The sequence below is a fragment of the Emys orbicularis genome, chromosome 2 (assembly GCF_028017835.1).
Source record: "Emys orbicularis isolate rEmyOrb1 chromosome 2, rEmyOrb1.hap1, whole genome shotgun sequence".
In the NCBI taxonomy this organism is placed as follows: Eukaryota; Metazoa; Chordata; order Testudines; family Emydidae; genus Emys; species Emys orbicularis.
This window is the reverse complement of record NC_088684.1, coordinates 43,283,459-43,300,384: the sequence shown is the minus strand read 5'-3', so window position 1 is coordinate 43,300,384 and position 16,926 is coordinate 43,283,459. Positions and strand designations below refer to the sequence as shown.

Genomic DNA, 16,926 nt, shown 5'->3' with positions numbered 1-16,926 from the left:
CTGGGACAGTGCTAATCTGCATCTCATTCACACTCTAAAAAACTCCTTAAACCGAAATTGAGTTGGTAGTTTTTAGTTCATGTGGATTTTAATATTTATGTGGTTGACTTTTGGACAGGAGAAGGCTTATTCAATAACTGTTTCTTTTCCAGAGCTCTCTGACAGTGTCCCATCACTGACTCTGAGTCATGGCTCTGGGGTACTCTTCCTGCAGTTGTCTCAGAAAGTTAATGTTGCAGATCGCCGCTGGCATAATATACAAATTATAAGTGATGGAAAGGCAAGTATAAAAACAATCCTGTAAAACCTTTGGTTCATCTATCTGGATATCATTTGAAGATAAGATTGCTGCTTTTAGTATAGTGTCTGGCTAGATATTTCTGTGTCCCCTACCCCACCCCCAATGGCCATGGCATCAGCTTCAGCAGGCATTACAGACTTTCAGATTTGTCTCCCATCCTCTTTGTCAGGGAGGCAGCATTGTCTAGTGATTATACCACAGGGCTGGGGCAGGGCCGCTGGGGGGGGGGGCAAGTGGGGCAATTTGCCCCAGGCCCCGGGCCCCACAGGGGCCCCAACGAGAATATAGTATTCTATAGTATTGCAACTTTTTTTAATGGAAGGGGCCCCCGAAATTGCTTTGCCCCAGGCCCCCTGAATCCTCTGGGCGGCCCTGGGCTGCGGTAATCTGATCAGCAAGTCAGGAATGGAATACGACTAGAGTGACCTGCAGCAAATTCCTTCATTGCTCTGGGCTGGACTCTGGTCCACCAATTTCCATTATGCCACTTACACGGAGTAAAGTGAAGCTAAAGAGGCTGGAGATTGTATTGAAGAATTTCTTCTGTGCAAGGGTAATCTCTGCTGATCTGAAACAGGTGGAGGTGACTTCACTGCTGTCTGTGCTGGAACCTGAGAAGGGGAGAGGGAGGTGGAGAGTGTGGGGGAGGGACCAGTGACCAGTTGGCTGAAACTCCTGGAGTCTTGATCAGCCTCTGCTTTTCACTGTACCCACAGCTCTGTTTGGGCACAGCCAGGGGAGAATCAAAACTTCTGTGTCTGGTTTTTCATCTATAGAATAGGAATGCTAATGTATAATTACCTACCTCTGAGCTTTGCAGGTAAAAACTCATTATTATGTTAATACAATTTTCCTGCATTTTAACTTGTAGTTAATGGCACTGGCCTGTTGTATATGTGATGTAAAATCTGCAATTAAAAAACAATTTGATCTTTAATGTAATGCATTTTCCACTCTAGAAAGTGCAGCTGATCCTTGACCACTGCGTAAATGTTTCAGTTAAAGATGACAATGGCATCCTTAAGGAAATCTCCCAGATGGATCCGTCTGCCTGCGAAGTTTCAGAAGAGACTCCAGGAAATGAGAGGTAAAAACAAAACAGATAACACAACCACAAAAGAACCAAGAAAGAAAAGGAAAAACACCAAGTTACTGTTAATCTAGGTTGACTGCTACTAATTCTTTCCTTTTTTCTTCTCCTCCCCGAATGCTGGCAGGTTCCTCAACGTTCACCAACCCTTACAGCTGGGTGGAGTTAAGAAGGCCTTGCCATACCGTAATTCACAAAAGCACTTCAAAGGGTTTGTTGGCTGTATACGGAATGTCATCATTGACAGCAAGGTAAGAGTGTCAGGAAATCATTCTTTGGGGCAATATTTTTAACTGCAGCTGCCTAAGGTGTTCCCCCCGCCCTCCTTTTCTAGGTCTATGACTTGGAGCATCCTGCAGAGTCCTTAAACAGTGCGCCAAGCTGTACTATGACTGAGGAAATGTGTCACAGAGCTGGGGCCCTCTCCTGTGGTATTCATGGCAAGTGCATTGGTGAATGGGGCTCTTTTAATTGTGGCTGTTACCCTGGATACGCTGGATCAAAATGTGACAAAGGTACAGTTAGTCTTGGGGAGAAATGAATCATGGGAATCTTTGGGAATAGGCAGCAGATATACCATGGAATAGAATTTGTTTAATTTGATAGTGGTTGGTTGGAGCCAGTAGCTAAGTAATGCAATGCCTTGCTCTGTGAAAGGTTTGAACTTGCAGATATTGAAGTACTTATGTTCACTTGTTGCACAAAGGAAGTGTCACAATGAGGGTCTTCGCAGGACTTCATTTACCTCTTTTGTGGTTTCATTGTGTGAGCAACATCTGACTGGGAATGAGAGATGGGAGGATTTGCAGTTTCTCTGTGGCTCATGCCCCCATTTGTTTCAAGTTTCTGATTCTTGTTCTAAAACGAAGTGCAGCTAATACTGCACCTTTCAGCATCCTTGGTGGCTATAGGCAAGAGGAAGGATGACACGGGTTAAGTCGCTATCTTGGAGACACAGGTTCAATCTCCTTGCGCTGCCACACTTCCCATGTGATCTGGGGAAAGTCCAAGTTAGTTACCAAGAATGGAATCTATGTGGACAATCACTTGAAGAAAGAATGGTCACTGCTCTCCAATAACTGTGGTTCTTCAGGATGTTGTCCACACAGGTGCCACGACCCACACTCCCACTGGGTTGCTAATCAGAGCTCTGTTCTTATGGGGTTCTCATTGGTAAAGGAACTGAGCGTGGGTTTCAGCCACTGTCCCCTGTGCACTCAGCTGTGGGAAGGGACAAGATGGCTGGGGCCACCTGTGCAGCCCCAATACATAATGCTATTCAAAAGAATCTGATCTCATGACCTTGGGGAGCACACACTGAGTGGAATTGCTGTTGGAAGCACATCTTGAAAAACCACAGCTACTGTAGGGTGAGTAATTGTGCTGTGCTCTCTCCATTAGGTCCATGTGAATTATATAATGGGGGTCGCACCCTTAATAGCTTGTGTAGGACGAGCTTATTGCACACACCAGGGGCTCCTTGCATTCCTCCATTTCCCCCCGCCCGCACCCAAGCTCTCTGTGTGCCACCCTCCCATCCTCCTCTAGTTCAGGGATTCCCTGCAATCCCCCCAATCTCTTTCCTGCCAGGCGTCTGTCTGCCTCCCATCTCCCCCTCTTCTTGTACCAGTTCCCCCCATTCTTCTCCCATATCAGTGACTCTGTGTGCACCCTGATTCCCATTCCCCCTCAGACATCCATGGCATCAGCACTGTGTGCCCCAGATCAGGATTCCCCATTTGCCCCAAAATGCCAGGGGCTGTATCCCCATACCACAGTCCGCCAACCCTATCCCCCACTAGGGGTTCTCTGTATCTCCCAATCCTCCCTCCACCTATTCCAGCATTCCCCATTCATACAGCAAACATAGTACCTATCTTTAAAATGGGAAACAAAGAGGACCTGGGGAATTATAGACCAGTCAGTCCAACTTCGATACTTGGAAAGATACTGGAACAAATTATTAAACAATCCATTTGTAAGCACCTAGAAGATAATAAGGTGATGATAAATTCATATTGGCTATTATCTAAGAACAAATTATGACAAATCAACTTAATTCCCTTCTTTGGTGCAGTTACTGGCCTAGTAGATGAGGGGAAGGAGTAGAAGTGATATATCTTTTCAGTAAGGCTTTTGACACAGTCCCACATTGACATTCTCATAGACAAACTAGAGAAATATGGTCTAGCAGCTTGCAAGTGCAGCCACATTGATTCACAGACATTCCTTCACAGATGTGCCAGAACACAAACAGCAATAATCCATTCTCACAAAGCTACCCAAGAATATAATAGAAAGTAGCCATTCTGACACAATATATCTTTTGGGGGGACCTTCCACTGCTGTGAGAACAGTGGCTGGCTAAAAGGTGCCAGATTAGTTTTTAATAACCTTTTTAAAGATGTAAATCCTGGCTGTATGTGATACCACCTCCCTATGCCTTGCCTTGGTTCTGTGCTGTGATAAACCCATATATTAGGGATTCTACCATTGCCTCCCACCTCACCCACGACTTGGGCCTTCACTGTGGCAAGTTTTGCAACATGAAACTCGTCTCCCTGATGACCGCCCTTGTCTCTCTCCATGCTTTAAAACAAAATAAAAACCCCACTGACGCTTTTAAGTTTCAAAATTGGGTTTTAGATCACCTTTTTGTGTGCTATAATGCCCTCTCCAGTTCCTGTATTCCTGTACTTGCTATTTTTACCTGCTCTAACTTTTGAGACAGAGGCCAGAGTCTGTGTAGCTGTGTAGCTTTGTGTTCCACAGCACCCCAAGCATCTTGGCCAGAATTTCTTTTGAACTAAAATCCTTATGTTGAGGGTTAGTTTATCTCTTCAGAGCTCTGTGTGTACACAAAAGTTAAGGTCTGTGTGAGTGCCAAATATTAAGATGTTACATTTATATTTTCCATGTGTTATGTTTAGTTCTTCTGGAGTGGGCCTTTGGAAGGGACAGTTGGATTCATTATGAACTGAAAAGTTTTCTTAGTGCCCACATTACCCAGGTCCAGCTCATGGTACGCACCCGTGTTTCCTTCAGCACCCTTCTCAGCATGGCATCAGCAGACAGGAGTAGATACATCAGATTGGAGGTAAACAATCCAAATGCTGTTCTGTCAGTGGTGTTAACTTGTGCCACTGCACAATGATCAAAAAGAAGCATCTTCTGAATATTTAAAGGTGCCTGTTCCTCAAAGGAATAAGGGCAGGGCTTTGCCCCTTTGGGTAACGATTCTCATTCATGGAAGTTCTGTCTTTCCTTAGAAATAAATGCAGCTAGTGCAGTGCTGCTTGGCCATACAGGGAACACTTCCCACTTATTAGAATTTGTGGCTTATATTCTGATGTTTGGACATGTATTTTTGGTATAAGTGTGAACATTATTAAAGGTCTCTTCCCCTGTGTTCCTGTAGGTGGTTGATGGACATTTTGGTGTTAATTTCAATTTGGGGGACAAAGAGCAGCGTCTGAGACTGAGCACATTACGCATAGACAATGGCCAGTGGGTTCTGCTGACTATGGAGCGCTATAACAATGAGTTTACCTTGCGTGTTAATAATGGCGGAGGGGATCGCGAAGTGACCTCCTTTATGGGTGCGAACAGATGGTTTGAAATGGATTTGGCAAGCATTGTGCTAGGAAACCACCTTCCTAACCACTCAGAGAGTGATTTCCAAGGTAGGTGACACATGAACCACGGAAATGGCATGTTAGGGAATAATGAGACTCCAGGCCCCACATAGACATATCTACCGAAGGTTGGAGTGGCCTTGGAATGCAGGATCTGGCCTCTGGCTGGAAATTCAGAACTACTGCCTTGCCCTCAGTTTGCCAAATAATGCCCTAGTACTGAGGTAAATTGGATTTTTGATATTTCCCACTGTAGACGTTGGCAGAATAAAGCAAGAATTAGTGGAGTTCCAATCCCTGCTCTGTGGGCCTGGAGGGAGGAGAACAACACTGAGATTGTCCCAACCTCTTTCCCCCCACACCAGAGGGGAGGGGAGGATCCATATTAGAATATTTACTGCAGGGTGGGAGGTTCTGCACAGAACTTCACTACCCCTACCCCCATGGCTGGGCTGGATGGAGGTGGAGCTCTGTCTGTCAAGTTTTGGGCAAAGCAGAAAGCAGTCACTTGCATCTGGGTTCCCCTCATGCTCCTTACTCAGCCTGCAGCAGGGTGGGCGAGGAGAGCCCCAATCAAACCACCCGCTTCACAGCTTCAACTCCCTTGAGCTCTGCTGCAGGACTGCTGTAATGCTGTGCAGGGGCAGCCAGCAAGAACACAGGTGCACATGTCAGAAGGAATCTTGACCACTAGTAAAATAGTGTTTGCGTTACTTAACTCTTATCCTGTGATCAGACTATTTTGCATGCAAACAGGGATCATTTTGATAATGATACAAGTCCTCAAAGATGTTTAAAGAACTTTGCAATGCAGTGTGCTTTGAGAGGGTTTGTGAGGAACACTGTGTGTTTCTGTCATTGTGCTTTTCTGCTCATGTAGGTTGCATGCGTGATGTCCAGCTGAATGGTCAGCCTCTTCTTGGGGATGACAAAAGCACAGAGTTCAGCTTCATTCTGAAGCAGCAAGGCGTCACCATTGGCTGTCATTCCAATGCTTGCCGCAGTCAGCCCTGTCACAGTCCTTTCCATTGTGTAGACTTGTGGAGAAGGCATGAATGCAGGTACACTTAGCTTTTATTTTTCCTATGGGAGTGGGACCCTCTCTCTTTCTACATAAGGCCCTGCAGATTGCCACTATCCAATCCACTTCTAAAGGGAAAGCTCCAGGGTTCTCTCCCATATACTTACCTGGGAACCACATGGCAAGGAGTCTGGCATGCTTTCTGACTCCCCAGCTTTCCATGAGGAAGATTTATGTTCTTACAGGAGTTTTACCCCTGCATTATCTTTCCAATTTCATGCTGGAAGATGAGGAATACAGCGGCACCAAGCCTGTTCCATGCTGCTGGCAGATTAAGTCCCCAAAGGGACCAGTCCCAGGATGGGAATCCTCCTTCCAAAATGTCCAAATAACCAGAACAAAGCCTGTATCCAGCCCTGCCACAAACCTGCTCATCCTTTTTCTCTGGATGTCAGTGGGGGCTACCAGGTTCTCCCTCTGGTTCTGAATGTGTGTGGAGGGAAAAAACCTTTCCTGCTTCTCCAGCTAGGACTGGTCATATTTTGAAGCAGACTGTTCCCCTCCTTTGGGGAAGAAGTAGAGTCTTCGAGGAATCTGGGGTATCTCTTGTGTATTTTCTTGTTCTCTGGGCATTGTGGCAATGCTGCAGGCAGGAGTTATGAAGCAAAGTAGGGGGACACCTGGAGTTTCTATTTACATGGCAATACCTAGAACGTCCATTCAGTTCACAGCTATTTCATAGTAGTGATGTGGCATGAGCGCTTCTTGGTTTTTATTTTCTTTAAAAGCTTTTATTATTGGTTTTAGAAACATGTGTAAGTAGCAAACTTGAATTACTGAACAATTTTCACTGCACAACGTTTACAAAGCAGCATGCTCTTCCTGTCACCACCATCACCCAAAATAATCTGTTGGTTTCATCATTCAGGTGCCCAACTGGCAAAGTAGAAGTGACGGATAATCTTACAGGGCTTAAACACTGCACCTCTACACCCTGTGGACTCTGGAACTGTAGGAATGGGGGTACCTGTGTGGCACATTCCCAAGACAAATTTGTCTGCCAGTGTCCTGATGGCTATAAAGGAAAGTGGTGTGAAATCAGCCAGGTGAAAGCAGGAAAACCAGTTGGACTCAGCTCTGGCTCAATCTTGGCAATCAGCATGTGCCTCCTTGTCTTTCTAGGTAGGAAAGCAAATATTTTTAATTTATTCTCACACTGCATGTTACACCATTGAAACAAGGACACTGCCACTTATGAGAGAGAGCCTTTTATTTCTGCTATGAGTCACCAGTTCAAATTCATCTTAGCATAGTAACAACTGAAATTCATTATCACATAATTGCAGTTCACTGGCTTCAGGACTGGTTCAAGTAAAACTAGATTCCCCCTCCATTCACTCTCACCCCCCTCTATAGCTTCCCCAGGTGCACCCAAGACTGCACGTGCACCTATTTCACCTCCAAGCCTCAACTGCCCCAAATTCCCATGTTGTTATCGTCACATTGGTATTCCAGCAGCACCTACAATGTGGTAGGCACTGTTCACATTCATAGGAAAGCACAAACCCTTCCCTAATGAGTTTGCAATGTAAGCAGACAAGCAATGTACAAGGGGTGGGTCAGAAAGAGACAATCAATATAAAAGTTGTATATATTTTATATATACGTTCAGTACAGATTAGTTGATCTTTGATTATATTATTCATACATGGCTGTATGTTCAACCTATCCAATATTAGCCAGGGCTTGGTGGGAAATGGTTTTCCCGTCCTATGAAAAATGTTGAAATTGAAAATATTTTCCTGTTCCACAGTGAGGCAAAACTGAGGCCTTTTGACATTTTTTGGGGGGGTTGGGGGTGGGGTGGAGGAAGAGACCCACACCAAACCCAGAATAGCTAATAGGTTAGGACACTGATTGGGGATGTGGGAAACCCAGGGTTCTTCCTGATCTGATTCAAAACTGCTATCATTTTGACAAATTGGCATTTTCTGACACACACAACAAATAAAAATAAGTCATTAGAAAAATTCTTGACCAGCTCTAGTCCAGACTGTTGTCAAAGTGTGTGCTCATTTACATTGCTATCAATACGTTGAAGTCGGTGGGGGTTGTTCAGTATCTGGACTGGTGTGAATAAGCACAAAAATGTTTGGCTCCTTGTGTGCTTTTTGCAGGAGAAGTTAGGAAAATAGTGGAAGGCTCTCTTTTAAACAGGAGGAGGGGGAACCTGTATCTGCCCCAGCCAGGATTGTGGGGTATGTCTACACTGTAATAATACACCTGCAGCTGGCCTGTGTCTGCTGACTTGGGCTTGCAGGGCTCAGGATGCAGGGCTATAAAACTGCTGTGTAGATGTTCAGGCTCGGGGACCCTACCTCCTCACAAGGTTGCAGAGCCCAGGCTCCAGCCCAAGCCTGGACATCTATAGCCCTGCAAGCCCAAGTCAGCTGACATGGGCCAGCTGTGGGTGTTTTTTATTGCAGTGTAGACACATCCTGGGAGAGGCATCCTATTTCAGGCTCAAACTGTTACCCCAAAACTCTGTCAGCACCAAGCAGCTGATGTATTACTGGACAATAAGCCTTGAAAATAACATTTAAATTATGCCTCCCACAACTGCATTTGGGACAGAAATGTCTGAGTCGATCTGGATTGACCTATGTAAAATGAGCTCAGATTACATGTATAAAGTTCTGTTTAGTGTGGTCATAGGACCACATCACTTTTGATCCTCCTTGTTGGCAGTTTCTGTCTCTCTCACCTTCCCCTCCCTCCCCCTCCCCCCCCCCCCAGTCTTTCATGTTGTATCTCATCACTCTCTCACTCCCTGGCACCTAGTGGTTAAAATCCTAAATTTGCTGGTGGCTTTGTGTGGCCACCACACTTCCATGCTCTATTGTCCCTTCCGTGTCACTCATTTAGAAAGGGACAAGGAGAAAGTTGTATTTTTTTATTTTTCCTGACTGATTCCATGGCCAAAGGTTAAAGTTCTAGGATCTGGGCTCTTATCCAGTGCTACACCCCAACAAGCACTTCCTTCAGATAACATGTCCCTTCTCCTTGTTTCTGGTTCGAGTTCAGGTATGAACTGATGCTCTAATGGCATTTCTTTTAAAGAAGATTCATGGATAACCATAGGACTATGAAAAGTGCTACAAAAACTAAATTTTATTATAAACGGATTGCTTAGCTTCTCTCTCCTAATAAAATTGTCAACTCCCCATATTAACAATTAAAACAGTGTACAGATCTCAGAAAAGTAATGACTCAAATGATTATATTACATTTGTTATCTTCATTAAAACAGTGTTTTACTTACTTTGGGTATCTTATTTACTCAGGATTGGTGAAAGGCCAGAGAATGGCCAAAATGCCTTCTATTTAAATGTCCTAATGGATTCCTGTAGGTAAGTAAAATACCCTTTTAATGAAGTTTATGATGTAACATATAGATGATTCATTACCTTCCTGGAGAGTGTACTTATGTTTAATTGGATACTGGGGTTTAAACAATGCATTTCTTACCTGGGAATGTGGATATTAAATTATTAAATACTAATTTTTCTCAGGTTGTTTTCAAATGTGATTACATTTCACAGGAGGGTAGAGGCAACATAATAAACATATTTGCATCTGTTTGTTCCAGCTCTGTTAGTCTCTTATACAGTGTGGAGTCAGTGGGGGAGATCAGGGTTTCGGAAAGGAGGAGTTTATCACATTCCTGAAGAGCATGAAAGCTGGGAGGACGTTAGAGAAAATGTCTTCAATTATAATGAGGAAGGAGGGGGAGAACATGACCAGGTATGGTACAGCATCTTGACAATATTTTAAACACACAGCAATCCAGACCTAAATGGATCTCTCACCTTCCTGTCAAAGAAACAGTATATTGAGAAAATAAGAAAACAAAATTTCAAAAAAATGTGTGGAACTTTTCAAGAGGTATGTGCGACTAATTAAAGCACCCAGATGATCTTGCTCACATAACCCTCTTCTTCCCTAACCCCGCCCCCACCCCAAAGTTTTTCTCTAATGACATGTCTTGTCTTAGATCTGAATCTCCTGGAGGCAGGTTGTTGTGTATTAAAGTACCTTGCACTTAGTGTAAGAACTTGTGAAAAAGAAGGGAACATAAGGAAATTTGTTTCTCACGCACAGATGAACACTACCCAATAACAGCAACAGCAAGGAATTTATGTAGGCAAAAGTATCCTGGGAGTAATTACTTCACTCTTACTTTGGAACTTTTCAAACTCTGTTTACTATGACTTCTCTGTGATGGTGTCTGAGAAGAGTTATAACAAGTGTGCTCAGCTTGCTTTTTTCCTCTCATTTAGCTGGACCCTATCCAAGTCACTTCATGTTTTAAAAGAGGAAAAATATGTCTTTGGCTCAAATAGATCAATTCATTCAGGTGTATAGATCAGTGGGGCATACAAGTTTCCCAAGCAGCCCTCTGTAGGCTTCTTGTGGGGTCCTGAAGTTACCTTAGGGCTTGTCTGCATGGGGAATTTGCAGGGAAGATGGTGAGAAATTACTAGGGGATGAATTTAAAGCCTGGAATAGCTATTCCACACTAACTCCCCACGTGGACACACTTATTCTATACTAACAACTTGTCTGCACTACTGGCCTCCGCTTCCACGCACTGAAAGTTCTATAGGGCACTTTAACCTCTTGCTGTCAGAGCACTGTGGAACTTCTAGTGTAATCACAGGTCCACACAGTCAGTTAATGCATGGCAGGCTAGTGCACTGTCGATTCACGCCCCAGCTTGCAGATAAGCCTGAAGAGTGCTTTGTGTGGTTTAAAGAACAGGAGTACTTGTGGCACCTTAGAGACTAACAAATTTATTAGAGCATAAGCTTTCGTGGGCTACAGCCCACTTCTTCGGATGCCCACGAAAGCTTATGCTCTAATAAATTTGTTAGTCTCTAAGGTGCCACAAGTACTCCTGTTCTTTTTGCGGATACAGACTAACACGGCTGCTACTCTGAAACTTGTGTGGTTTAGGTTAATACATTTTGGAAGCTTTTGCTTGAGCTAATGCACTATCGCCACGGCAGCATGGGCAGCAGCTCAGACTATCCCCCAGAGTACAACCCCATCCAAGATCCTAGGTACATGTTCAGGTGGCTAGCCCGAGCTGCCACCCATGCCACCACAGCCACACTCCTATTTTTAGCTTGCTGTTTTGAGCATAACTAGTGTGTGTACCTCTCTCTGAGCTAGGAATTGCATCTCCCAGCTGCAGTGTAGATGTACCTTTAGTGTGGAATAAGAGTGTCCACATGAGCTAATGCAGAATAGCTATTCTAGGCTTTATCCCTATGTGAATAGCATAGCTGAAGTCGACGTACTTAGATCTACTTACCACAGTGTCTTCACTGCGGTAAGTTGACAGCTGATGCTCTCCCGTCGACTCCGTTTGCACTTCTCATTCTGGTGGAGTACCGAAGTCGACGGGAGAGCACTCAGCAGACCCCGGCTGGATTGATCGCTGCCCGCCAATCCGGCGGGTAGTGTAGACAAGCCCTAAGTGCGTTATCAACAACGTAGCACTGTAACATGTATAACTCCATTCTGCAAGCCAGTGAAGTGTTTATACACTATACAGAAAGACGTTCTGATCTTCTTTCCGCTATCCCCAAGTGTCTACTTTGCTTGATCCCATCCCCAAAGGCCTTAAATTAAAGGTCTGGACAATGTTTATAAGGGTGTGTGCGCTGGGGGGAGAGAAAGGAAGTGTAGACAAGCCCTTAATTTTGTTCTCACCTCCTTCTTCGAAGCCCTCCCTCACAGTCACCATCCTTACAAGTAGTGAAGGACCAGGTGGGGATAGTCCATCGAAACCATCCTTGGCTTGTAGGGCTTGCTGTCATGCTTGTCTCTTTTACCAACAGAAGTTGGTCCAATAAAAGAAATTACCTCACCCACCTTGTATCTCTAAAAATCTTTACTCTATTTAAATACTTCACTTTTGAAAAGGGAAATGGTGATTATAGGTATCCCAGATACTGGCCCAGGGTAAATATTGTCTGGGGGTTTGGAAAACTTTTAACCTTTTTTATTATGACTTGACACGCTGTTGACATAATGACTTTGGAGTGGAGGTTCCATTTACAGCCATATCTACCTTCCACTTTTCTGAATTTGCACGTAACATGGTGGATTTTTGTTTGTGGCCAAAGACTGTCAGTATTCAGAGATTTTGTCTAATCTGAAGGTGTCATCCCTTTTCAAATCCTCTCTTTTCTTCAGTCTGTGAAGACCTCCCATACTCTGCTTCATTTGTGAGTTTAAAAAAGCCCATTGCTTGTTGTTTAGGGCATTTGCTTTGTGTTGCACATGTCTCTTTAATGTTTGCATTAATTAATGTGTTTCAGACTGCTTATGATATCGATGAATTAAAGAAACCCCTGCAAAGCGTCTCCCAATTCTCCTCAGAAACCACTGCTCCACACTTCAAGACGCATTCTTGTCCAGAGAGAGACCCATTTACAAAACACTCACATCAAAGAGACTCAAATTCTGCAGTCACCAGTATTTCAGACTTCAAGGAATATGTGTCTCAAATAATATACGATGCAGACAATGATCTACGTAGTCTTCCAGCAGACACTGTTCACTTTTACTGCTTAGAGGGGCAGTGCTCTCTGGCAGGGAGCCTTAGTTCCTTAGACTCCCCCAGTGTTGATGAAGATCTAAACTATGATGACCTCCATGAGTGGGGATCAAAGTTTGATAAGCTTAAAGAACTCTATGCGCTTTCAAACGAACACTTGTAAATAGAGAGATGGGAACCCAACACATTGCTGTGATATGAACTCTACTTAGTGTTTTGTATAAGATGCTAAAATGTTTCTAATTAGTTAAATAAATAACGTATTTATTGAGTCAGGCATTTCATATGAATCACTCACCTTTCTCTTAAGTGACAGTCTGAATACAAAATCTTTTTGTATGTACTGTATAAATAGATATTTAAAGTTAGAAATTTAAAGGTTTTTTTTAATGTGTGAATTTTCTTGAATACTTTGAACTGTAGGACTTTCATAGCATACAAATAGCTTTATGAAATACCTTTATTTTGTGTAGGCCAAAGTGAGTTATTACAAACATCCTGTATGCAAATACTTCAATTATTTTCTTCTTGGTCTTAGTGTGATTACGAACAAGTTGATGCTTACTGGTGGGGAGATTTTTATAAAATTGCAAACATTTTGGACTGTAAAATCACAACTATAATTATAGATGTTAAATATAAAACATTATTTTTCTCGATTTTTGTTTTGTTTTTCTTTTGTTGATAGTTGTCCACTTCTCTTATTTCCTTTCTCTCCCCCCAGCGCACACCCTTATAAACATTGTCCAGACCTTTAATTTAAGGCCTTTGGGGATGGGATCAAGGAAAGTAGACACTTGGGGATAGCGGAAAGAAGATCAGAATGTCTTTCTGTATAGTGTATAAACACTTCACTGGCTTGCAGAATGGAGTTATACATGTTACAGTGCTACGTTGTTGATAACGCACTTAGGGCTTGTCTACACTACCCGCTGGATTGGCGGGCAGCGATCGATCCAGCCAGGGTCTGCTGAGTGCTCTCCCGTTGACTTCGGTACTCCACCAGAACGAGAAGTGCAAGCGGAGTCGACGGGAGAGTATCAGCTGTTGACTTACCGCAGTGAAGACACAGTGGTAAGTAGATCTAAGTACGTCGACTTCAGCTATGCTATTCACGTAGCCGAAGTTGCGTATCTTCGATTGACCCCACGCGGTAGTGTAGACAAGCCCTTAGGGAAGACATGTTACAAGGTTTAGAAACAATGTACTAGGTAAGTTGTTTATCTTCCAACTTCCCCTTCCACACACACACTCTAATTGAATGTGATAGCTAAAGTGAACTGCTACCATTAGCCTCTTGAGAGAAGTGGTGGTTTGAGCACGGGATCAGTGTCAGGAACTCCTGAGTTTTAATCCTGGCTTTGGCACTAGCTCCTGTGGTAGGGGGCAAGTCACTTAAGCGGTTTCTCTCTGTAAACTGGGGACCATACCCACTTCATCAGCTAGTGTTTGTAAAATGCTTTAAAGCTATTAACTATGTATTAAATTATTTTATACTCATTTTTAATTATTTAACTAATACCACAACACTATACATGAAGCCTGATTTTTTAGTCTAGCCAATTCTATGTAAATGTGATGTATAGCCATAAAATACTGCTTTAAAATTAGACCTTCCATCACTGTGCTTGACTTTCATGCTTGATCTATGAGAAGTGGAGCTACAGGGAGAATATTCTATTTAAAATAAGGGAGGTTTTGAGAAAAACAATAATTGTTCTAATACAAATATTCTGAGACACACTTCACTGAAAAAATCTGTCAACTGAATAAAAAATGTACTTAATTAGTACAATGAAATTCTTCACATAAACCATACTTAAAATGTTGATATTTATCAGATAGGTACAATGCAGTAGAGAAAACAGGATAGTAACTCAAACCATGACTCGTTCCTTTATGATAGACAGATATTGATTTGTTCATGCAAAGTCACTGATCATGGCAACCATACAATGTATTGTCATGTTTGGCATAATGGAAGTTCCTCCCTACTTACTAAAATATAAATGTATTACCTTTTTGTAAGAAACTAGTAAATGTAATAGCTATTTTATACTTCTGGAACACATGTATGTTGTGCTATAAATGAAAGCTAGCCTTATTGAAATTTTGAGGTTCAGTATCTGCTTCTTGAGTATTGTACTGAATACATTCAGTTAAATTATACTGTAGATATTGTATATAAATTTGTATGCCTCCTATCACTCTTTTGTATTTGAAGTTCAGTAAAGATTTTCAGGATTATCATATTGGTGCATTACGTCTTCAATAAGGAAGAGAGAAATTTGAGATGTTCAGTGGAGTCATCGCTCACTGACTCCAGGATGTGGGGGAGTAGTCTGCATTACCTGTCCTCCATCTGGACTGTATTTTATAATGCAACTAAAGTCTGCCAGTGTTTTACCGGTTCTACACGTGCATGCATAGCTTAGGAAAGTTTATAGGTAGCTAGCAGTATATTTTTTCCTAGGATCAGTGAAGGTGCAAGGGAACAATAGGTAGGGTCTACCGGAAGAGAAGGGTCTTATGGTGAAAGCACTGGACTGTGCTGCTTCCTTCCATATGCTAGACCAGGGGTGGGCAAACTATGGCCCGTGGGTTGGATCCGGCCCCTCAGGGCTTTGGATCCAACTCACGGTGCCGCTGGCATCACGTCCCTGTGGCCCCCGAGCGGGGGGGGGGCAGAGGGCTTCATGCGTTGCCCTTGCCTCCAGGTACCGCCCCCCGCAGCTCCATTGGCCGCGAACGGGGAACTGCAGCCAATGGGAGCTTTGGGGGAGGTACCCGGAGGCGCAGCAATGGCAGCGCACGCAGAGCCCTCCGACCTCCCTCCCCCAGAGGCCGCAGCGCTTCCTGGAGCGGCGTGGGGCCAGGGACAGGGCAGGCATTCAGGGAGCCTGCCTTGGCCCCGGTGAGCGCCGCTGCCATCCCGGAGCTGCTTGAGGTAAGCGGCGCCGGGCCAGAGCCCAAACCCCTCCTGTACCCCACCCCCCAACTCCCTGCCCTAAGCCCCTTGCCTGCATTTTGCACCCCTCCTGCACCCTGAGCCCCCTTGTACACCCCACATCCCTCCTGCACCCCAACCCCCTGCCCTGAGCTTCCTGCTGCACCCCGCACCCCTCCTGCACCCCAACCCCCCCGAGTCCCCTCATACACCCCACACCCCTCCTCTGCCCCAATCCCTTGCCCTGAGCCCCTTCCTGCACACCACACGCCCTCCCACACCCCAACCCCCTGCCCCGGCCCTGCATACAATTTCCCCACCCAGATGTGCCCCTCGGCCCAAAAAGTTTGCCCACCCCTGTGCTTGATGAAGGTGTGTATGGAAGGAAGAAGGGCCTTGTCTCTCATTAGTTCATATATAGCAGAGTACAGCATATTTCTACTGCTAGCAGATAATATTCAGCTGTCTAGCAAATAGCTGAAAATAGTGGATTTAAAAAAAAAATTGCATACGAAATCTATTTTACAAGAGCTTAAAGTTGCAAGATCAGGAACTTACAGCTCAGGCTACCTAGGAACCTTAACACTGATTCCTTGTGTGATTAATAAGAGGTCTCATTACATTTTTCCCCCCCTGCAGGATCCCTATTTTGCTAAATGTGAGACATCTGGGCCTGGTTTCTCAGAGTAGTAGTATATAGCACTTTGTATGTTCGAAGCACAGCTTCAATTGACTTCAATTGCAGGTGTTAGTACTCAATTCTTGCAAATCCAGTCCCAGGGCCTCTCATTGGGCACCCAGAAAATGAATACACAGTTTATGGCTATCTGTGTGAAAATTTTGGTTTAGCAACTTGCCCAGCATCACAGAGGAACTGCGTGGCAGAGGCAGGGATAGAATCCTGTTCTCTAGAGAACATTCAAATATCTTAACTATGAGACCATCTTTTCTCTTCCTGCAACCTCTCCCTCATTCACTACACACTTCCATCTTCTGCAACGAATGAAGTACGGATCCTATAGACAACACTCCTTCATTGTATAACCCAAATTCATTCAACAAGCACCATTCGTCCTGGACATTGAATAAGGGATCCTGAGGGAAACAATGGTATGCGACCATGTCATTAGACTATAGAGTAATATATATACACAAGGGCCCTAATTAAAATTGCAGGGGAAACCTTAATTCTGGCATTTCCTAATTTTTGAGTGCTTGACTTTGCAACCCTAACATTCTTTAATATAGGATTTTTACATATTTTTATATAAATGACATGGGAATTTGATAAGATAGGACTTGCT

General features: G+C 43.9%; 1 protein-coding gene across 1 annotated transcript in view; it reads left to right on the top strand.

The window, feature by feature from the left end:
• The window catches only part of LOC135874899 (neural-cadherin-like), a 71,384-nt gene extending 58,546 nt beyond the window's left edge, over positions 1 to 12,838 (top strand). The window contains exons 25-34 of the mRNA XM_065399850.1: positions 153 to 280; positions 1,261 to 1,388; positions 1,519 to 1,642; positions 1,726 to 1,906; positions 4,322 to 4,488; positions 4,810 to 5,074; positions 5,907 to 6,087; positions 6,976 to 7,229; positions 9,697 to 9,851; positions 12,437 to 12,838. Of these exons, the coding sequence (XP_065255922.1) occupies positions 153 to 280; positions 1,261 to 1,388; positions 1,519 to 1,642; positions 1,726 to 1,906; positions 4,322 to 4,488; positions 4,810 to 5,074; positions 5,907 to 6,087; positions 6,976 to 7,229; positions 9,697 to 9,851; positions 12,437 to 12,838 (1,985 nt within the window). The remainder of the gene's footprint in view (positions 1 to 152; positions 281 to 1,260; positions 1,389 to 1,518; positions 1,643 to 1,725; positions 1,907 to 4,321; positions 4,489 to 4,809; positions 5,075 to 5,906; positions 6,088 to 6,975; positions 7,230 to 9,696; positions 9,852 to 12,436) is intronic.
• Positions 12,839 to 16,926: the final 4,088 nt, after the last annotated feature.